The sequence below is a fragment of the Athene noctua genome, chromosome 33, assembly GCF_965140245.1.
Source record: "Athene noctua chromosome 33, bAthNoc1.hap1.1, whole genome shotgun sequence".
NCBI classification, from domain to species: domain Eukaryota; kingdom Metazoa; phylum Chordata; class Aves; order Strigiformes; family Strigidae; genus Athene; species Athene noctua.
The window spans coordinates 1472845-1495712 of record NC_134069.1 but is presented as its reverse complement, the minus strand read 5'-3'; the positions used below and the strand labels follow the sequence as shown (position 1 = coordinate 1495712).

At 62.8% G+C, this 22868-nt stretch overlaps 2 protein-coding genes across 2 annotated transcripts in view; both read left to right on the top strand.

Annotated features, from left to right (window-relative positions):
• The window catches only part of LOC141972468 (scavenger receptor cysteine-rich type 1 protein M130-like), a 222590-nt gene that overhangs the window by 26299 nt on the left and 173423 nt on the right, over nt 1–22868 (top strand). The gene's annotated exons all lie outside the window — the stretch shown is intronic.
• LOC141972515 (SUN domain-containing protein 5-like) lies at nt 148–5212 on the top strand. The gene is made up of 10 exons (XM_074930422.1): nt 148–189; nt 575–639; nt 1196–1257; nt 1458–1498; nt 1751–1844; nt 2426–2501; nt 3053–3159; nt 3744–3911; nt 4256–4345; nt 4790–5212. Exons 1-10 carry the CDS (start codon nt 173–175, stop codon nt 4916–4918), a joined length of 849 nt encoding a protein of 282 aa, XP_074786523.1. The 5' UTR covers nt 148–172; the 3' UTR covers nt 4919–5212.

The following is a 22868-nucleotide window of genomic DNA, read 5'->3' as shown; positions in this document are numbered from 1 at the left end:
TAGGACTCGGTGCCCGCCTCCCCGCAGGGAGCTGGGACGTGCGTGGCTGGGGATGCTCGAGAAGAGACCTCCAGAGCCAGGCCTGACTCTTCTCTGGTTTCTTTGCCCAGGGACGGTTTCCAGCCTTCCGTGCCATCCACACCTCGCCTCCCTGGGGAGAATTCTGCTGGGCATGTGCATCTTCGCCATGTACGTACTACATGTTTCTGCTGGGGATGGGGATGGGGAGGAAGGGGATGGCCGAGGGCCAGTGCAAGCCACAGGGGGAGCAGGGGGTGTTCCCCAGCCAGACTGCTGAAAAGGAGTCTTCATTTGCTCCACCTCTTTACTTGCCGGGACGATTTTCGTTCCCTTTTGGGAGGTGCTTCTGACGCCCTCCCTCTGGGGAAGAGCTGCCGGCAGTGTTGACCGGTGCGGATGGAAATGGCGCTGCTCCTGGGCGCTGCTCTGTTGGGTCTCTGGCAGCAGCAGCTTCCAAAACAGAGGCTTTTCAGCCTGAAAATGGAAATCCACTGATGAAGGGCTTTGCTCAAGACTCGGCTCGTGGATAGACGCAGGACTCCCTCTTTTTCAGGCAACGGGTGGCCTCGCATAAGAAGAGGTTTCTACAAGTCATCGTGCTGCTCGCGGTGGCTCTTGGTGAGTTCGCATGAGCAAACATGCTGGGTGCCAGCTTTCTGCTGCCCAGCTTTCCTTCCCGGCCAGTGTGTGTGGAAACTCCCGTGGCCCAAGTGCTTCCTGAGTATGTCCTTGACTGGGACTTGCTTTTGGACTACCAGTAAGACTGGGAGTCTCCAGCCATGCTGCTGCTTGGCTGCTGGTGCAAGTCTGCAAGCCTGCGAGAGAAGGCTGCAGGTATTTCCAAGCCTGAACTGGGGGCTCCCAGAGGGGCCGTGCAGGGAGACTGGTGGAGAGGTGCCTCTCCTAGCCCGTGCAGCCTGGTCTCGGTGCTCACCGAAGCAGCGAGGGGGAATGGGGAGCAGCTCTGGGGCACTGAGCGCACCTGAAGAGCACGGCTGCGCAGTGCCCTCAAGCCTGGGGGGATGGCTCCCGGTCAGAGGCGTGTCCTCTCTCTGCACCCCACGTTACCGCACCAGCGGCCCCAGCCCCAAGGCGACAGGGAGGAGACAAGGTGACTGCAGGCATGGCTGGCAACCCCAGGCAAGTAACTGTCTCTTTGTGATGTGAATTGCAGCTGGTGGTTACTGCTGGACCTCGCTGCCAGCGTGGAGCACGTGCACCGAGGGACTAGTGGAGGTCAGTGACTCTGGTGGGTCGGGCACCTCCTGCAAGGGAGCGTTGCTGACAGCGCTGGATAAATCACCGGCTCCTCTGCTCCCACGCAGGATGACCCAAAGAAGCCGCAGCTTTTGCTGGCTCTTCTTAGGGAAGCCTCTCCTGGGAAGCCCCGGCAGCTCTGGTAGCGGATACCTGAACAGAGTGTTTTTCCCTTTCAGGAGCTGAGACGTGTGTGTGCGGCACCCCTGGAGACCCTGCGGTAAGAGACGTTTCCTGAGCTGGAATTGTGTCTGTGCAGCAGTCTTGGCTGACCTCGTGCTACCTGCACTCCTTTTCCTAACAGCCAGGGCTCTGGTACTTCCCTCCTGCCTTTGCCTTTTGCTCAGCCTGGCGAGGAAGGGGAGCACGTGCGGAGCAGGGAAGGCACACGTGTCTGCTGCTTGCTGAGCTCAGACAGTTCCCAGAGGGGATGGGCAGCTCTCTGACAAGAGCGGCTTTTGTCTTCCTGCAGGAACTGGCAAACTTTGTTGGCAGAGCAAACCCAAAACAAGCAGCGTCTGCGGGAGCAGGTGGCTCAGCTGAAGGCGAAGTTCAGCAGCGCAGAGGTGACCCTGCATTTTGGGGAAGGAGGGGTGGCTGGGCAGAACCCCCGAGAAAGCACTCCTCGGGGTTGTTGGTGGGCTCAGACCGCTGACTGCAGCGAGCCAGCCTTTGCCAGGGGCTTGCTGGGTGAGCTGCTGCGCTGCGCAGGCCCTTCTCCGGGCCCGGTTTCTCTGGGCCGCTTCAGGCAGCGGAGGACTCCCGGCAGCCTTCCCTCGGCACGCCGGGGCCTCTGCCTGCTCTGGCCGGGCCCCGGGGGCAGTGGTGAGACCCAGGTGTGCTCACGGGGTCAGCCAACGCCGGCGGGGCCTGGGACCGTCTCCCGACCGACCTGGAGAGCGCGGAGGGTGGGCACGGGACGGTGGGGACCCTCATCAACCCGCCTCGGGGCTGCGGCCACGGCCACGGCACAGATCCTGTTCCTCAGGCCTGGTGGCTCACCCCAGCAGCAGAGCGTCTCTGGGCTCTGCGGACAAGGCTTGGCTTGCACCTCGGGCACTGCCCCTTTGCCTCTGCAGGCGCTAGTGGCCACGCTGCTCTGCCCGCTGACATGGTCCTTTTCTGTGTTCATTCACATCTTTACCAGGAAGTTCAGGACAGCAGCCAGGCAGCGCCTGCCAAAGTCTCTGCCGCGACGTATGACTGGGCCCTGAAAAGCTCTGGTATGGACGCAAGCAGCCCCACCTCCTTGCCCTGCGCTTGCCTGTAGCCCTGCCCAGAGGAGGCCGTGCTCTCCAAAGCGGGGCAGCTGAAATGCTGCCTGGGGTCCCCGAGCCAGGCTGTGGCCGAGCGGCTCTCTCGGGCTCCCTCCCAGTCCTGCCCTTGGCCCCTGCGCGGGGGCCTCTGGCGCTGCCCCCGCACACGCTGCTGCGCTGACGGAGGGGCTCTTCCTGCGGCTGCGTCCGCGAAGGGAACGGCTGGGTCACCCTTTGCTGCCCACGCGGCGAGCCCTCGGCTTTGCTCCGCTGTCGTCGCCCCGGCGCCTGCTGCCCCCCAGCACCCTCAGACCTTCTCCTCGTGGCGCCGTGGCGGCAGCAGTCGCCAGGCACGGGGATGCCGTCCCTGCCCCGCGCAGCCGGGCGCCCCCGCGGCCTGGGGGTGAGAACAGCGCTGACAGACGTGGAGCTGCTCGGCGGCACCAGAAATAGTGTCTGAGCACCGGGTGCTCCTGGTCTGGGGCCTCTGGCAGTGACCTGCTCTCCCTCCCTTACAGGTGCCTCCATTGACATGCGGAGAACTTCGGAGGCCTTCAGCTGCACACACTGGCGCTGCAGCGTTGTGGAGTGGTTCTCTCAGTCCACACCTGATGCTGTTTTGGAGGTACTGTAGCGGAACTCACGGGTGCTGGTTTCCTTCCCTCCGGTGAAGCTGGGACCGACCTCGGGGCTCTCCCCTCAGTGCAGGGCAGTGCCGCTCCAGCCCGCAGTGCCCATCAGGTTCCTGAAGCCAAAGCTCGGACACAGGGCTGGGCCTGCTGGAGAGGAGCGGTTCCCCTCAGGAGGGGAACGGGGCTGAGCTGAGCGGAGCTGCTGCCCCTTGCCCACAGGCCTCTGTCCCAGCTGAGTGAAAGACTTTCTCCCTGGTGACCCCCTTTCCACACCTGTCCCTAACGGTGCCTTTTCAGGGGTGGGGGGTGCCCTGCTGAGCGCTGGGCAGAGAGGTGTTTCTGTAAGGCCCTGACTAGGGTGGCTTCGTAACCAGTGTTCTCCTCTTTTCCGTAACACTGAGAGCCCCCTCTGTCGGGCAGGGAAGGCGGCCTCCTGCTTCTGTCCGCCCCTCACGGGCGCCTCATTTCCGAGCTGCAATAGCCCCCCCAGACACGCCGGTCCCGTGCTCCGAGCGGCGCGAGCTGTGTTGTCCCCGACGCGCTCTCGCCCCTCACTGCTCTCTCGTCCTGCCTGCAGCCGGATATGTCCCCAGGGAACTGCTGGCCTCTGCCGAGGCACCAGGGCCAGGTGGTCATCAGGCTGCCAGCACGAGTCCATCTGACCGCCGTCAGCGTGCAGCACATCTACAAAGATGTGTCTCCGTCCGGGACCGTCGTCAGCGCCCCCAGAGACGTCGCTGTCTTCGTAAGTCTCTGCCGGGCGCGTCTGGTGGGGTCTGGCCCTGGGGGAAAGCCGTGACAGGGACTCGCCTGCGGCCTTCTGTGCGTTCCCTGGGGCTTGTGTCCTGCTCTCTGCTGAGCACCGCGCTGCCCTGGGGGGACGCTTCGAGGGCTCCATCCCTCTCGGGACATCTTCTGGCCGAAGCACCTCCGGGTTCTTGACCCTGAGGAGCCTGAGCTCCGCCCCGGGCAGTGTCAGACAGCTGCTGGAGCCCGGGAGAGGCCGGGTACCTGCCCGGGCTGAGCCAGCGCGCACGTCCCCTCTGTGGGGCTGAGTCTGAACTGCTCTGCTTGTGCTTTGGCCCCAAGGGACTGGACGCGGATGGAGAGGAGGAAGCGCTGCTCCTGACGTTCACCTACGACGTGACCAAAGAGGCCATTCAGACCTTCCCTCTGAAGGTACGCTCCACGCGCGGGGGAGGATGCCGGGGGGCGAACCAGGCTTGGCTGGGAGCCCACGGCAGGGGGGTGTGAACGCTTCCTCCCTGGGCACAGGGCCCCGGGCCCCCGCCCAGAGAGCCCTGGCGGGGCTGAGGCGCAGGCGGTGGTTCTCCTCGCAGCAGAGCGTCCCCTTCTCTGCGGGAGGCAGGCAGAGCGGGCAGCGGGGCCTGGAGGGCCAGAGCAAGGGGCAGGGGGGCGCAGCCCCGGCCGGGCCGGCACGCAGAGGAGGCCAGGAGCCTTCCCCCGTCCCGTGCCCCGGCCTCCCCAGCAGCCCCGGTGGCAGCAGCCGCTCCCACCCGCCGCCGGGAGCTGGTTCCTGAGCAGGAGCAGGGCCGGCAGGGAGGGACTGACTGCACTGTCGCTCTTAACCCCTCTGCCTCCCTTTCCCTCTTGTCTTCGCAGACCGCGCCGTTTCCCAGAGCCTTTTCGTATGTCAAGTTCCTTGTGAAGAGCAACTGGGGCAACCCCGAGTACACCTGCGTTTACCGAGTGCAGGTGCACGGGCTGAGGGCGGGCGCAGGAACCAGCTGAGCCCTGTCCTGCTCTGGGCCAGGCGGGAGTTCCCTCTCCGTGGCCGAGGGGAGCACGGCCGAGGGCAGGGCTGCCTTGGAGCGTTCCACGTGGGGTCACGTCCCGCTCCCCGTCCGGGCGGACGCTGCTCCCCCGCGCCCCGTTTCGGTTCCGGGGTGGTGGCGGATTCTCTGGAGCGGTCGGGTCGCTGCTGGGACGGGCCCAGACCGGCCACCGCTCGGTGACCGCCTTCACCTGCTCGGCCTTGCTGTTGTTGTGTTGGTCCTGTTAGTACTAGTAAATCTTTTAGTTCAACCTGTGAATTTCCTCTTTTGTCCCTCTCCTGTTTCACCGGGCTGGGGTGGGGGGAAGTAAACAACTGGCCACGTGGCGATTGGCTGCTGGCCGAGTTCAAACCACAACACACCAGAGAAGAACAAGAAGGACCAACAGAAGAAAAGAGGGAAGAAATAACTAAAGGCTGTGGCCTTTCAGCTCAGCGTGGATTTGTCTCCATCGGGGGGGCACCAGAAGAGCCCTGGGGGGGCGGGGGTGCCCACTGCTATGGCCCCTGCCCAGCCTGCCGGTGGGTGTGGGGGCACCAGCAGCCCTGGGGCCAGCTCCTGGGGGCTCTCGGGGCCGGGGGGGAGCCCCTTCCCCACCCCGTGAGCGTCCCGGGCCGGGTCTCGCTGCTCTGTCCGGCAGCCGTTTGTGCCCGGGGACACCCAGACACAGACTGCGCCCTGCCGCCAGGCCCCCCCTGCTCAAGGCCTGGAAATAATTAATCGCCAGAGAGCGGCTGCGCAGATCCGGCCAGTGCACGCATTTCATTTCCCGCCGTAACAAAACTTCCTCAGCATCTCCTTCCTTCTCTTCCTCCCTGGAAGAGGAGGGTACAGGGGGGGCCCGGCGCTGGGGGAGACGCTCTTCCTGCGCCTCCTCCTTCCGAGAGTCTTTTTCCTTTACCTTTGTATTACAAAACACACAACGGCCTGGGGAATACCTTGCACAGTCTATTATTAAGGCCACACACATATATCAAATTTGCTCGTCCCAAAAACTATATGGACAATTAGCTGGCACTTTACCTGGTTAAAAATACCGCTGATACCAGACAAGTTGTGAACCACCAGACAGCTCCAGGCAGTCATCGCTTCCTACCCCCTCCACACCTTCACAGCTGAAGTCGCACGCTTCTCTCACATTCAGAATCACAGGCACCTTACGCGAAGCAATAAATATTTACATATACGTGCAAAATCACCCACAGAAGCAGCTCACGAGCCCCCACGGCAGGGAGCAGCACTAGAACCGAGAGGCTCCCGGTCCTCACGGAGCTGGACAGTGCTGTGGCACGAGCACAAGTTCAGTGCCAAGATGCTGCTCAAGAACACACTCTGCACTGCTGACATCTGGGCTCTGACCAAGTGTTCACTGACTTCACACACTGATCAGGGTACCTCCCGACTAGAAGCACTGCTGCCTTACCAACAACATAACTACCCGTAACCAGTTTACAAGAAAATCTAGTCAAACTCTCCATGAAAGAGTGTGATTCCTCCAGCTCCTATCACAGACGGGTACACAAAATGCTTCAGGTAACAGACAAAACTCCTCCCCAACAGACGGAGATTGGCCTCTTCTTGAGGGTTCAGCTACCTATGACAATTAAAAGGGGTCTTCTTTTCTCATTCTGATAATAGAACCTAGTCAGCAATGAGTATGTTCAATGCATTTTGAAAAAGTCCGAATAAACTAATAGAGACAGGTAAATACCACCAAGAATTCACACTTGACAAATTCTTCTAAGAGACGACTTATAGATGGCTTTTTGATTTCCAAAAGCGTCATAATCATGTAGGAGCTACTTCTGTATGAAACAGGTCATGACCCGGGGGAAATAAAGTCCCTTGTGTGTAAGGCACTAGCTGAGTCCTTTAGGGACTGGGTTCCTTTTCAGAACGTACCACAGATTCCCTCGGCGATCTTTAGAGAAATTATTTGGTTTATGCCTTCACACTCTGTATCTAAGGAGGGCCAGTACCTTTTTCGTCACCTTTCTTTGTGTGGTTTGCTAAGTATGCAAATTCTCTGCCATGGGAAACGTCCCTTCTCCGCGGGCTGCACCACACATTGCACCATGGAGGCTCTAACCCAGACAAGGACTAAAGTAAGGAATTTCCATCCATCCCTCAGCGCTGAGGGGGAAAGAGCTACGGATTCAAGTGTGCATCTGACACAGGTCACCCTGTAGGACGCAGACCGACGTATTAAAAACACAAGTGTTGCGGTGAGGGAATAGCTGTCTTTTTCTACCTGCCAAGCCACAGAGCTGTGGCGCTCAGATCACAGCTAACCCTTGCAGGAGGTTAAAACCTTCGCAGGAACAAAAGCACAGACACCGATATGACGGTTACTACTTGTTCAGCTTTTTAGCTGTGCAAATGCCTTATATATGCTCCTTAAAGGGACCCACCTGAAGCATGGCTGTGTTTTGGTCACATCCTTCTTTGGCATCTTTGATTGGTTCCCTATTCTTCCCGTACATCGCGAGCTCTGCCGCGCGCCTCTCCCTACACACAAGCAATTTGTTGTTTTTAAATAGGTTCAGTGCACCAAAACTCACAAACAAACAAAAAGCAAACAACAAAAACCATTAATGGGGAAAAACCTCGGGTTTGACCTTCACCAGTAAACCCAGCGCCAGCCACTGACCCCGTGTTTCTGTGCCCGGTGTGCCCGCCCGCAGCTCCGCACAGCAGCGGGGCTCTTCTCAACCCCGGGCTCTGCCCAGGGACACGAGAAATCACAGCGCTGCCAGCTCACAGCAAAGGCTCCAGGCTCTCGCCTCTGAAGCAAAACCCTTCAGATCTGCACTTAGGCATTTTAGACAAAGTCCACCAGCAATGCAAACAGCTCCGTCCACCACAAAAACAACCCCGGCTGCTATCGGTACGTGTGCCGCCGGGCACGTGTTATCAAGGGCAGAAACCCAGGGCCTGGAGCATCGCTTCACCGCGGGTGTATCCAGAAACACGCGATCCCGGAGATCCTGGCACCACTGCCCGGGGTTCCTCCCGCACCAAAAAGAGTTCTGACACTTCTACGCGTTTCCTTCCTGTTTACACCCAGCACCAACCGGGGCATCAATTCCTGTTTCTCGAGCCGTTACACTCTTGCCTTGATTAAAGCGTTTCATAACAGCCACCGCAGGCCAGACTCTCACCCAGATCTCCGGGAACCTCGGCAGATGGGTCTGGAGGGGAACGCCCGGTACCGCCGGGGGTCTGACAGCGGCGTTCCCTCGAGACAGCTCCCCTCCAGCTTTCCAAAACCCCCGAAAACACCCACAGTCCCGGTCAGACCGAGAAGGAGCGGGAAAACGGATCCTTTGCTCAACCTCGCTGTTGCCCAAAGTGCAATTTCCACGCGGCCCTGGCGCCCAGAAACCCCCATTTTATCCTCACGTTTTCAACCCTCCTCCGCGCTCTCGACCCGCCCCTCGCGCAGTTTCTCTCTCCCGCGACCACGCGCAGACCCTGAGCGGATCCCCCCGCGTGTTCCCGGCCGCCCGCCCCGGGTCCCCGCGCAGAGCCCGCGGGAATCCCCCGCCCGGAGGAACCGCTGTCCCGGGACCGAGCGGCCGCGCCCGGCCCCGCCGGCCCCTCCGGCGGCGCCGCCCCGCCGGCCCCGCGGCAGCACCGCGCAGCGCCGAGCGCCGCGGCGCCGACGCTGGGACGTGGCGAGCGGAGCGAGCGGCCGGCAGCGGCCTCGGGGCGACGGAGCCGCGGCCCGCGGCGGCGCTTCCCGCCGGCCCCGCGCCTCGCTCCGCGCCCCCCCGCGCACGGCCCGGCCGCCCCCCCGGCCCCTCCCGCGCCCCCGAGCGCAGCCTGACCGCGGGAGCGGATCCGCGGGGCGATCCGCGCCGTCCCCGCCGCCGCCGGGGAGCCGCCGCGCGTCCGCGGGGGACCGCGCCCGCGCGGGGGGGGCCGCGTCGGCGGCCGTCTCCGCGCGGGGCTCCGCGCCCGCCCGGCCCCGGTGCCCGGCGCCTCCACCCCTGCGCGACGGGGCCGCCGCGCCCGCGGCGGGGGGGGCACCCGCGTCTCCCGGGGCCGGTCGCGCGGGGCCGCGGCCGCGTCTCGGCTCCGGGCGGGGCCGGGACTCCGCGGGCGGGGCCGCGTCCGCGCACGGTCCCCGCGCCGCCGACGCCGGGCGCTCTGCGGGGCTGGAGCGGCGCCGCCCGCCCCGCCCGCCCCGCCCGCGCTGCCCGCGCCCCGCAGCCTTGACGGCAGACGATGCCCACGACAGGCAGATGGGCAGTGACATCGTGGACATGGCCACGACAGACCCCGTGTCCTGGCTGACGGATGTAAGTGCCCCGTGGCTGGATTGTCCTTCCGTGTCAAGACGTGTCAAATCTTGTTCTTCCCTCCTGCCCTAACCGGGCTCTCTCGGGCACCCAAAGCCACGTCAAGGCAGCAGGGAGGGGTGGGAAGGGCAGCACCATCCTCACCCGTGTCCTCTCCAGGTGCCAAAAATCCTGAGACACATCCACAGAAATGTGGAGCGGATCCGCGAGGAGCCGGCCCGGCGCAGCCTGCACTCACTGCTGCTGCTGCTGACAGACTGGAGCCCCAGGGAGGTGGTCAGGAGCCTTCTGAGCATCTCTCCAACGTGTGACAGGTACCAGCCCTGACAGCCTTGAGGGCTCGTTCCCCACGGGGAGAGTGGCCCAGAGACTCTCTGGCTGCCAGACCCACGGGAAACTGCGGGATATCCCCGAGGAGCAGGGCTCTCCATCCCACCGCGCTTCCCCCTGCAGCCAGAGCCGGCCCAAGCAGAGCCCCTGCCCCACGGGAACAGAACCTCACCCCCCTCGGCCTCCCCGGGCACCCCGAAATGAGGGGGTGGGCAGGGCCGGGGTCCGGGGGAGCCGAGGCAGCTCTGCTGACCCAGTTGGCTCTGGCTCCGCAGGGCGGCCATGGCCATGTGGGAGGTGATGATCTCCGTGCCCTGGGCTCTGCGGAGAGTCATGTCGGAGCTGCTCGGCGTGCTGCAGGACTGGCGGCTGCGCAGGGTGTTCAGCTCTGCCACGGATGACGCCTGCATCTACCCCTTGGCGGTGAGTGACCCACGCCCAGCCCCACCGCTCTGCCTTCCTCCTCCTCCTCCTCCTCCTCCTTCCCCTGCTCAGCACCAGCCAGACCCCCGTGCCACACGCTCGGGCCCACCCCACGCTGGTTTGGCCCCACCAAGCCTGTCCCGGCACAGGCAGCGCTCTGCCCTCCCCCCTGCCGGCATCCCCCTGCCCAGCTCCGCAGCCTGGAGACCCCGGGAAGGGGCAGAAACCAGAGTCGAGGCGGTTGCTGGTCCTGGGTCAGAGACGTGGGGACTCGGAGGTGGCCGCAGGGGGAGAGGAGACCCTTGCCATGGACCGTGCTGGTGCGGGGAGGGAGCCCTGCAGCTCTGCTGGTCTCTCACCGCTGTCTCCATTGTAGCTCCTGGCCTGCGCTAACATCGACAGGAAGGAGTTTTCTGCCCTCTACAAAGCCCAGCGGTACCTGAGGCATCCCAGCCCAGTGATGCTCTCGCTGGTGCTCACGGGCCTCATCACGCTGTCGCAAACACCTGGAACGGTGAGTGGGGGGTCGGCAAGGGGAGCCACATCGGCAGGTGGGGGCTGGGGCGGTGGGGGGGTCTTTCACCGCTTCACAAAAAGGCAACGGTGTGTTTCGTACAGGCCAGAAAACTCCCGGTGCTGCTCCCTGACGTACTGGAGACCCTGACAGATGCCGACGCCGATGTCAAGACGAAGGTCCTGGTGTTGTTCATCAACGTGCTGGGTCACGTGAAGAGGGAGGAGGCCAACCTCATCTCCCTGAGCCTGGCGGAGAAGCTCCTGCCCCTCTTCGATGATGTAAGGCTGCCATGGGAGCCTGAGCCGAGGCGATGGCTGCAGGATGGGTGCCCTTCAGGGTGGCCATGCGGGAAGCTTCTGGGCAGGGGTCCCCCCCTTACTCCTCTTGTGTAGCCTTTGGGGGCTCTTCCCCTCCCCGCTCCTCTTCCGGGCCCTTTCAGGGCTCCGGGGCGTTGAGCCACAGCTGCAGGTCTGGCCGACGGCTCCTGCGTTCAGGCTCGGACCCCGGAGCAGCTCCTCTCCCCCGGCCACGCTGCCGCCCTGCTCCCTGTGGGCGAGGAGCGGCTGGTGCTGAGCTCCCTCTGTCCTCCTCCCTGCCAGGAGTGCAGCCGGGTGCGGGAGCTCTCCATCCGCCTCTTCAAAGATGTGATGAAGACCGCGGTGTGGAGAAATAAGAAAAAAATGGTGAAGAAAGTGCAGGGGGTGTTGCTGCCTCTGTTCTTCCACACCAACGAGCCCATCGAGAGCGTGGCCAAGGTGCGGTGACCAGCGATCGGTGTCGCGGGGAAGGGTGTGCTGACACCACGGGGGTGGCCTGGGCGTGAGGGACAATGGGAATATGTGTCACGGCAGGTCCCTCTGCACTGGTCCCAGTGCTGCAGAGCTGGAGGGGGAGGTGGGGCCCCCCAGCCCAGAGGAAGGGTCCCTGCAGCCCCAAGCACCAGCAGGGCTGGGGAACTGGGCACAGACATTTCCCTGCTCAGCAGCGGCCTGTGGCCACCGAGCCCCCGAGTCCCCACGGGCTTTGTGTGCTTTGAGCCCCCATCCCTGTCCCCCGGGGCTGTGCCAGGCCCAGAGCAGGAGGATGCCAGGTCTCCTTCCCCGGGCTCTGGTGCCATCGCCCGGCCTCTGCTTCTCCACAGGCTTCCTGGGACACCCTCCGCGCCTGTGCAGTGTTCCTGGGCTGGAGGAGGCTCAGCTCCCTGGCCGAGACAGAGCAGACACACCTGATTAGAGAGTGCTTGGTAAGGACAAGCCCCAAACCCTCAGGGCGGGCTGGACGGGGGCTGCAGCTGTGCCGTGGGGGGCGCTGTGCCGCTCTGCATCGCCGCCCTGCTCCAGCCCCGCTGCCCCAGCTGCATCCTCCTTCCCTGCCCTCCAGCACGCAGCCCCCAGGGCTCTTCTCCAGGAGGGCCCGGCCCAGCTGGGCCCTGGCAGCGGGACGGAGGGGTCTCGGCACCCCCAGCCCCCTCTGCCTGCGGCTCTCTCTGCCCCTCAGCCCCACGGGGCTCCTGGCTGGGAGACGGGACTCACTGGGAGGGAGCGGGGGTGCTGGCAGGAGGGACTGCTCCGGATGGCTGCGGAGGGTCCGTACCAGCCCCGTGCTCCCGTGCTCCCTCAGATAACGCACAAGAGGAACAGCGTGGACGAGTATCTGCTCCAGAGCCTGCCCTACCTGAAGGACCCTCAGGCCACCATGCGAGAGGAGGCCGTCAGGTTCATCGGTGAGTGCCCTATTTCTGGCCTCCTGGCCCCAGTCCCCACTGGTGGGGCTCGCTGGGGGTCTTGCTGGATCCCAGCGCCCTCAGGTGCTGTCCTTGCTGGAGGACAGCCCTGCCCAGGGGAGCAGAGCTCTGACTGGTGCTCTGTGCCCCAGGTCTTGCTGCGCGGCACTGGAGGATCCTCAGGTGGAAGAAGCTCTGGGAGATCTGCCACAGTGGTGAGCGGGGGCAGTGCTGTGCTGGCGGGGGCTGGTGGGGCAGGGGACAGAGCCTGGGCTGCTGGGCTCTCTGCGGGCAGGGGGGTTCACCTCTGCTCCCTTTCCTTCTCTTGCAGCCCTCCAGTCCTTGGGCAACGATGTGGAGTCATCGATCAGGTCCCTGGCAGCTCAGACCATCCTCATCCTGACAGCTCTAAAGCAGAAGCCAAGGTCAGGATGGAGCCTGCGGTCGCTGTGCTGCTGCGCCTGATGAGCCTCGGAGAGGTGCAGTTCTCAGGGAAACGGCCGTACTTCAATAAATCTTTTTTTTAAATCAAGCTGGAGCAACAAGCCCAGTCCCATGGTGTCCTTCCCACAGGGACCCCCCGAGCAGTGTCCCTCTGCCACTGCGCCCAGGGCCACACCCCCGCACCCAGGGTGTCCCGCGAGACCACAAAGCCCGGAGAGGAGGAGGAGGAGGGAAGCTTTAGCCCATCCTGCCCCTCCCAAGGCGTCTCAGGGCACAAAAAGGCACCCACGCGCCCAGCTGGCACATCACCATTTGTCCCAGGACCCCACTAGCTCCCACTGGACCCTTCTTGCACCCCATTACTGCCCCCAGGACCCCAATATCTCCCCCAGAAACCGTCCCCAGGAGCCCATTAGACCCACAGCCCACCCCCGACACTAATAACCCCCTCAACTCCCCCATGGCCCAAATAACACCCCCCAAGTAACAAGACGCCATTACATCCTTCCAGACCCAGAACCGCAAGGAACGGTCCCTAACATCTCCAGGACCCCCACACCCCCCCGACTCCATTACACTCCCTCTAGGACCCAAATAACCCCCACAGGGACCCCAATAACCCCCACAACTCCCACAGAACCCCAATAACACCCCCAATAACCCCCCGGGTCCCCAGTGCCCCCTCACGGCACAGGCAGGAGTGTGGGCAGGTGCTGGGGGGACACAACGTGCTGGAGCCCCCCGGGGTCCCCCTGGCCCCACAGGGCCCACTGCCTGCCACACTCTGCCAGGGCTCCGTGGGCTCCAGGGAGGCGGCCTGGGCAGGAGGCCTCCAGCTCTCCATGGCCTCCCCTGAGGGGTGTTCCTGCAGAGATTCGGGTCACCCAGGCAGTGGGAATTCCTCCTTTCTAAACACTCCTGTGTGCTGGCGGTGACGGAATGTTTCTCCCGCCAAGGTGGCACCAGCCCCGGCAGCCCCAGCACTAGTGGTGGTGGCTCCGGCCCAGCAGTGGGTGAGCCAGGGGCTGGGCCCATTTCCCTGGGGGGTGGGATCGCTGGGGAAGGGGAAAGCTTTGCTCTAAAAACCCAAACTTCTTCATGGTTCTGAATTTGTTTTCAAAAAAAGAGGTTTTCTGTCACAGCTGGGGCTGTGCAGACGTTCTGCTGTGTGACTGTGCTGTCCTTTTCCCTTGAACTCGGGGGGTTTTGCTCTCTGCAGGGGTCTGTGGTGTCTGCGGGGTTTACCTGTCAGGTTTCCCCAGGGAAAGGGAATTTTAGCCCTTTATTTTTACTTCAGGTGGGAAAGAAGTGACACATTTCATATTCTCTGCTCTCTGTGGGGATTTGGGGGGTTCAGCCTGATGAAACACCTCGGAGCGGTGCTGCAGAGGGTGCCGGTCACCAGAGCCGAGAGGTGCTGCTCAGGAACCGGCATGAAGCCCGAGGGCGAGAGCTGGCCCAGGCGGGCTCTTGCCTTCTGGCTGTGGGACAGTGTTTCCCAGCTGGGAGGTGCTGGGAGAGATGTGGGGGGTGAGCAGGGGTGTGCTGGAGCCCAGCCCCTCTGCAGAGCCCGGCTGCTCCTCTGGCTTTCTGCACAAAGGTCAGTGTCTGTGCAGAGCTTCTACTTCACACCTAACTCACTGAACACGCTGAACTAACCTGACCATAGAGAAGACTGAGGTGAAGAGACCTGTTCTGTCAGTATTGGGTCCAGTGTCTGAACTGTAGTTCTCCCAAGAAGCAGCAGAAGGAGGGGTGTTCCTGCATCCATTCCCGCTCTCTGCTCTGGGATGCTGGGCCCACAGCCCTGCCAGCTGCCGGGTGCAAGGCAAAAGGTCTCTCTTCATTAAAATGACTTGTCTCATTTCAGAAACTGCCCACACAGAGTTCAGAGTTGTACTTTCCATATTCTGTTTGCACACTCGGAGAGAAGCAGTGGGGGGGTTTCAGGGCTGTGCCTGTGAAAGAGGCTTTAGGAGATTCTTGCCTCTCAGATGGGTGATGAAGAGGGTGAGAAAGTCATGGATATTGTTGATGTTCCCCAAAGCAGTTTGCTTTTGTGTAGCTTCTAGCCAGAGGCTGAATATTCGCAGTCTGATTTGGCATCAGCCTCGAAGCCTTTTTTTCCCGGTATGATGTGTGTGCACAGGAGCTGTCTCTTCCATTGTCACGGTTCTCCCTGTAGGTAAATGCTGCACCCGTCTGTACAGATGCTGGGCAGAGCAGAAGCTGTAGTGCCAGTCCACAACGGCAGCTCGGTGCTGGGATCCTGCTGCAGCTCTCCCAAGTGAGGAGGTTTTTGTTTGTTGGTCACGGATGTGTTAGAGGAATTTCCCAGGTTTGGTATCTAATGGGAAACCCCGGGGATGCTTCAGGGTGTCAGGGCTGGTGAAAGATGGTCCGTGTCGGAGTGGCTGCCTCAGTCCTGTGCGCTGGCTCCCCGCAGGGCGGCATCGACACCTGCCGGGTAGGAGCCTGCGACAAGGCAGCGCCCAGCGGCACCGGCAGCCCCCTAGAGCCGCCCAGACACCCCCCGGCACGGGCTGTGCCTGGCCAGTCGCCCTCCCACCACCGCTGGGTCCCCACCGCTGCTGGGGCTCCCCTTCCCCGGCTGCAGGTCCTTGCCCAGGGCCCCACTTGCCCCAGAGGCCCGGGACTCTGCCCAGAAAGCCCACCCAGCGCTCCTGGCAGCCCCGAGGTCCGGCTCCCAGCCCTGAAACATCCCTCTTGCACCCGGCCAGCGTCGCTGTGCAGAGATGAGCGCCAGCCCTACCCCACGGGCCCACCACCCCCTCCCAGACAAGGTCCTGTCGGCCCCAGCACCTGAGCAGCGCCTCTGTGCCGCGGACACAGCTCTGGGGGTGCTGGCAGAGAGAAGGAGCCGGCCCCAGTGCTGCCAGCGGCCACCCGACACCACCGTGACCCTCTTTCCTCCGTCGCAGGGGGACAGCGGCGGTCCTCTCGTCTGCAAAGACAGGAGTGCTGACTACTTCTGGCTCGCTGGGGTGACCAGCTGGGGGAGAGGCTGCGCGAGAGCGAAACGGCCCGGAATCTACACCTCCACTCAGCACTACTACGATTGGATCCTGGAACAGATGGGGCTGTACTGGACACCAAGGGCGGCTCCAACGTCACGGCCATGGAGTCCTTCTCTCAGCGCCTCAACCCCTCTTCAGGGGCCCAGCCCAACACCAGCACAGTCGGGCTGGTTTAGCTCCTGCCCCTTTCGCCTCCAGCAGCTGCTGCAATTCTTTACCCGGCTGCAGGGGCTCCTGCAGATCCTAAAGGGAACAAAGGCTTGAGCAGCAGGAGGAAGAGGATCCAGCGCAGGCGGCAGCGGACCAGGGCCATCTCCTGCTGGGACACTCCCTGCCTGCGGACCCAAAGGCAGCCTCCGTGTCAAAGGCCTGCTCCGTCCTGCCCACGCTCCTCTGAGCACACACAAACGCTCAGCCTGACTTAGTGGTTGAAATAAAGTTGCCGAGTTTCCCAGCTCGCCACGCTGCAGGCCAGTTCAGTCTCCTGTGCAAGGCAAGGACTTCCATGCCTGGCACCTGCAGGGTGAGGCTGCAGGCAGCCACGTCGGGCACAAAGGGAAAGAGTCCCTCCAAAGGGCTGACCCCGGCCTGGTCGCAGAGGAAGGTGCTCAGAGCCACCCGGCACGGAGGGGACTGGCACATCGGGGCAGAGAGGGGACAGGAAAATGGATGTGACACGCAGACAGCTCTGGGGCACGTGCACACACACACACACACACACACACCCCACGCGCACAGGCAGCGCGTGCACACGCTGCAGCACGCACGCACGCGGGATGCAGCCACCTGCACCCCCGCACGCACGCTTGCCAGCAGAGCAGGGTAATGGGGGGAGCAGAGCAAAGGATCCTCCTGTCGCCGACCCCTTGACAGTCTGCAGCTGCTCTCCATCGCTCATCGCCACCCAGACTGAGAAGGCTGAAGGGGTTCGGTTCTCCTGGAGTCGGGGCCAAATAACGGGCACTTGTCGCCGCACATCTGCACTTGGGACTCGTCCACGTCTGACTGACACGACCACGGCTGTGTAACACAGCGCAACACCCACAGTCTGTCCTAACACTCGATAACCGCGCCCAGAGGGCACCGCTCATGAAACAGCAGGGCCAGGCCTGAGGCAGAGATCTGCCCAGGGCAGGGGGAACGGGGAGGAAGATGCCGTGCTGGAAGCGCTGGGCTCCTGAAGCTGACGGCAGCACGGGCGCCATCCGGACAAAAAGCTCTGCCGGCTCATTCCCATGGAGTAATTAGCGGGAGGTTTCGCTTTCTGTATGTGTGAGGTTGTCCTGTCCCTTGCTAGAGGGGGGTGTCTCGTGCAGGTGGGCAGTAGGGGACGTCCCGATGGACTCAGCCCTGGCAAATCAAAGCTGTGTCCTAAGGACAGAAAGCAGAGCTGAGCTGAGAGACGGGAGCACTGGGAAAGCCACGGCCTGACGGCCAGGCCAGAAGAGCAGAGCTCTCCAGCCTCCATCCGAAGGGGCCACTCCCAAAGTGCCTCCTGCCCTCTGGTCAGTAAAGCCGTCCCTGACAGAGCGGGGACATCTCTGAGAACGGGCCCGACACCTCCACTAGGAACAGCAGACGAGCCCCAGGTGTCTTCAGCACAGGGTGGGCTGCATTATCGACAGCCAGGGAATTAACTAAATGCCGTTCGACTCATTTGCCTGCTTCATCTGGAGCACTTTTAAATCCCCATACACGGATCCAAGGTGCCGGAGGAATTTTAACCAGGATGCTAAACAGTGGTCAAGAAAGGGATTTTAAATAGACAAATGGAACTTCCTTCAGTGTTGAAGGAGCTGTGAATGAACTGCTCATCCACCCTGGGTACCAGCTCTTGCTAGAAGGAAGATTTATTTGGCTCCATCTTGCTTAAAATACTGAGCTGAATCCGCAGATCCTGTCCTGGAGGAAGAGGTGACCCTGCCCTGAACCTCTGTGCAGCCCCAAACTGCTGCTGCAGGTTAAGGGCCAGAAGCAAAACAGACCAAAGAACGAGCTGACAGAAACTGCTGGGTTTGGAGGCCTGGTATCCCCCTCCCACAAGACACGTCCCAAGACACCTGGGCTAAAGGATTGTTCCTTCCAGTACCAGAGGTCCTACAGTCAACGCCCTTGTTTTCTCCGGGGTTTGGTCACCAGAGAGCTGCCCACCAGCCCCTGGGCAGAAGAGCACACATCCTAATTAAAGGCAACACGTAAAAGCCCAAAACAACAGAAGTCGAGATTCATTGGTGGCATCTGGCAAGTGACAAAGATACAGCAGCTTCTGGTAACAATTCCTTGAAGGGAAAGCCAGAGTTGAGAGGCATCCCCGCTGGGAGGCTCTTACAGAGGAGAGTGTCAAACAGCGTCAGCTGGCAGGTTTGGGCGTTGTCTGGGAAATGTCAAACCCTGTCAAGTACCACAGAGCTCTCTGCAGCCAGGCCCAGCGAGGGACTCCTGTGGGCTCACCTCTGAGAACACAGAGCGATGGGCCCCCAGCCCTGCCGACAGAAAACACCTTCTGAGCAGCGGGCGCAGAGAGTACAGCGCCCTCAAACCACCAAAGCAGCCAGGTCAGCCCCCGGACACCCAGCGTCTCCCCGCAGCACCTGCAGCCACGTCTGCAGCCCAGCCCTGCTGTCAGGAGTCCGCTCGGGCTGGGCGGGTCAGCGCCCGCACGTGGGGGTGCTGATGTCACCGTTCTACGGTGACCGCCAGAGCTGATCCTGCCCATGTATGGGGGTCCTGATGTCACAATGGCCGCTGTGCCCCACGGCAACAGGCCTGTAACAAGGGTCGCTGGGCTCCAGCCGTGCGTCAGTGCGACCTGGGAGGTGAGGAGAGGGCAGGGGAGGGATGGGGCTGGTCGGGGGCTGCTGAGGGAGGAGTGGGGGGTCCCACACCTCGGGGCGCCGGGGCTGTGCTGAGAGCTGACCCGCGCCCCGCTTCTCCCTCAGAGTCAGCCGAGGAGCATCTGGGAGAGACACCCCGGTGCTGCTGGGACAGGGACGCTCCCAACGCTCGCTGAGGACGTGCGCCATGGCCGAGAGGCGAGAGGAGGAGGCCCCCGACTCCATGGAGCAGGGTGAGAGCAAAGTTTCCTCCCACAGCACAGCAGAGGGGCTGTCAGGGGGTCAGCGTGGGGCCGAGCGCGGTGGCAGGGGGAGGCAGTGCCTGCGCTGCCCTTTCCTCGCCACGGCCCCCAGCCCTGCCCCTCAGCCCCTCAGGGACGGGGCAGGGCCCTGGGGACAATCCCTCAGGGATGCTTCCCCCGGCACACAGAGGTGCTCATTCCCGCTGGCATTTGCTCTCTCCCTCCAGAGTGTGTGCTGTGTGGCCAGGCAGCCGCGGACCAATTTCTCTGCGGGCCAAGAGTAGATGTGGAATTCCTGTGTGTGCATTTCTTTTGCATGGTGAGTCCCGCGGGCCAACCTCCTGCTCCCTGACATGCACTCCCAGCCACGCTCTCCTCATCACTCCTCTCTTCTTTTCTCTTCTCTTCTGCAGATTTTTGCCAGTGTGCTTTTTGACTGGCAGGATGACGAATCAGGGGAGCATAAATATGTCACTGAGCACATTGACCACATAGTCGAGCGGGCAGCGCAGGAGGTGAGCACCTGACCAGGTCAGGGAGATTTATATCAGGAGAGGTTTGGGGGAGCTTACCCCAGAGGCCAGGAAAGAAATCTCAGCCCCTCCAAGCAGCTCCAGGACAAAAGCCTTGCTCCCCGCAGCTCCACAGAGGCTCCAGCCCAGGAGCCTCGTGCGCCGGGCGGATCTGTGGGCTGTGACCCGGCAGCGGCCACATCCTGCGCCCTGCCCGGAGGCGTGGGGCTGGCTGGGGAGGCCCTGGGGCTGCCGCTGACGGGGCTGCTCTGCTCTTTCCAGCGATGCTTCGTCTGCGGGGAGAGCGGGGCCGCCATCACCTGCACCCGGCAGGGCTGCGACCGCAGCTTCCACCTGCCCTGTGCCATGGAGGGTGAATGCATCACCCAGTACTTTTACCCATTCAGGTACATCCTCTCCCCTCCTCGCCCCCACCGGGGAAGGACCCAGCGCTTCTCACCTCACCCATCCCTTGCATCTGCCCCCCAGGTCCTTCTGCAGGGAGCACCGCCCAGAGCAGGAGGTGGAGGCAGCTCTGGAGGAGGACACCGAGTGCCTCATCTGCCTGGAGCCTGTGGGGGACAGAAAGTCCTTCCACACCTTGGTGTGTCCCGCCTGCAAACACGCCTGGTTCCACCGGGGCTGCATCCAGGTAGGAGCCGTTCCCTCGCCCCGGGGACACGGCAGGAGCTGGGCAGCACCAGGGCCTGACTCCTGCTCCTTCTGTTTCCGCTGCAGGGTCAGGGTCGGTACAGCACTATTAGTACCTTCAGCTGCCCCCACTGCAGAGACAGAAATGACTTTCTCAGGGACATGCTCACCATGGGCATCCGAGTTCCCGTGAGGTTGGTGTCCTGCCGGCTCACAGCACAGGAGGCTGCAAGCCCTGTGCCGTGCCCGGGGCTCCCCTGCAGTCCTGCCCCTCCGCTGTCCCGTCTGCCTGGGCTTCAGCTTCAGGGAGGAGCTGGAAACCGGGCAGGGGGCAGGAGCAGGGCTGCCCTGCATCGGCCTCATGCCGGGGCAGCAGGGGCTCAGCCATTTCCCTTTCTCCATCAGATTGCTACCACAGGGTAACAGGCCTCCATTTGAAGCACTGATCCTGAACAGCCGCTGCGATGCCCGTGAGTGCCTGTGTCCCGGAGGCAGGGAGCACGCAGAGGAACAGGGGTAAGTTGGCAAAGCAGCACCCTGGGCTCTGCACGGGATCGCTTCCTCGCCAAGAGTTGGAAGCAGAAGGACTGAGAACAGGAGCTGTGCCGCACAACCCCGTGCTGTGGTCGCTTTGTCCTCACAGCCGTGAACGCTTTTGCTTCCCCAGGCCCTGGGAACTGCTGATGTGCAGTTCCTGCGCTGCCAGGGGCACCCACCGGCGCTGCTCCAGCGTCAGGAACAGCCAGACCAGCTGGGAGTGTGGGAGTTGTGCTGGCCAGGGCACCGGTAAGAGGCAAAGCACCTTCATGCCCCTGGGCTGGAGCCAGGACCCAGGCAAGGCCTGGCAGCGGGTGCCCAGGCTGGGCTTGGCAGAGCCTCTCTGCCCCAGGAGGGCTGGGGGCACCGCTCCGGCCTCTCCACTGTGGCCTCTGTGCCCCTGACCTTCCTGCTTCCCCTTACAGCCTCCACTGACAGCTCAGAGCTCGCTGGCTCTGGCAATGGTAGCGGCTCAGGATCGGGGTCATCCCACGGCTCGCCAGCACCGGAGAGCAGCAGCCCCAGCACTGGTAGCCAGGCGGCACCGGGGCCGTCCGACTCTCAAGTGCTTCAGGGCAGCAGCAGCAGCTCCAGCTCACCTGGGCCCGAGCACAGGCAACGCCGCTCCCAGGTGCAGCGTCGTGCCCAGACGCCCTACAGCCGGCCCAGAACACGCCGGGAGAGGAGCCGCGCGCCAGCACCAAGGGCTGAGGGCAGCACCCCCGGCCAGGCAGCGCTGGGGACGTCCCCGGGCTCCCCAGTGCCGGAGAGCAGCAGCCCCAGCACCCCCAGCCAGGCGGCACCGGGGCCGTCCCAGGACTCCCCAGCGCTCGAGGGCAGCAGCAGCTCCAGCCGCCGTGGGCCCGTGCGGAGGAGGGACGGCTCCCGCCTGGAACGTCGGGCCCAAACCCCTTACAGCCGGCCCGGACGCAGACGCGGGACCAGCCGTGCGCCGTCCCCACATGATGGCCCCGATCCCCCTCCACCAGCACAATAAAGTTGTCCGTTGGCCTCTGCCCTGGGAGATTCCCCGCTCATCTGTCGGCTTCCTCCGCCTCTCCCTTTCTCCAGGGGCAGCGTTAGGGGCCGGGCCCAGAGGGTTTCTTCCCCCGGGGCCTGGCAGCCCTTGCCCAGCCCTCCCTCCTTGCGGGCTGGCCTTGGCCGGCTGCCCAGCGCCATGGCCGTGTGCCTCGGGCCTCGCTGGCCCCGCAGCCGGCTCAGTCTCCCCGGGGAAGGGTCACACCAGGGGCAAAGCTCCTTTACTTTACAGGTGCCGACCGGTGCCACGGCTGCAGTTGTGACATGGAGATGGCTGCAGACGGTCTAGCAACTGTAATAAAACAGTAACAGTGATAGAAAGGACAAGCGGGTGCTGCACCCTGTGAGTGCAGTCCTGGCACAAGGAGTTCTTGAGGCGGGACATGAAAGCAAATGAATCTTACCTGGCTCTGATTTTTCTGGCCCGGGAAATCTGTTCCCAGCGTGATGTGTCAGCAAGTACTGGGAAGTGAGTGAAGTGCAGGCCACTGATGTGCTGTAGTGAGCTGGCGGGAAAGCCGTTGGATGAAAACACACCCCTCCTTGCTAAGCAGAAATGGGAATTCTTTAAGAATTGTCTGTTGGGTGCTGCGAGGACTAGTTGGGGACTACATCCCCCCTGTGTCGGCGTGGAACAGACGTCTGGCTCTGGGCTGGCACAGCAGAGCCCCAGCGGGACGAGGCTGTGCCTGTCCAAATGCACAGCTGCCTGAACCGTAGCCACCAGCTTCCAGCAGCACCAGAAAGTGTGCAGGGCTTGAGCTGTGCCGGAGCTGGCTGTAACGCGCCAGGTAAACCTGTTCTCTGGTGTCTGACTGCTGGGGCAGCCTTGCTCTGGCTGGGGAACAGGAGCTCTGGAGGCAGTACTGTGACAGCAGGAGTGCTGTGAAGCAACGAGAGGGAGCAGTGTGTCGAACTGCACCGTCAGACACCGCAGACCTTGGGTGTGACAAAGGGAACTGCTAGAGCACAGGGCAGAGGGCGCGGGAATTGTGTCCTAGGTGGCTTCCTGGGGAAGACGGACTTTTTCTCACGACTTGGCTTGCCCGCTCCCCACTGAGCTTGGGGATGCAGATCTCGGAGCTGCCTCCATTTCCATGGGGCTCTGCTGCCGAGCTGCCCTTCCAAACCCTGTGGAGAACGGACCCGCAGGGGGACGCTAATTACCTTGCATTTTGACCATAATGGCCTGGGGGGAAGAACAGGGGCAGCTGTAAGGAACAAAGGAGATGTTATGTCTGATGATCCCGGATCTTTTTTCCCTGGGCGTTAGGCCTGCTGTGGAAGGCAGGAGGAGGCAGTGGGAGCCCGGG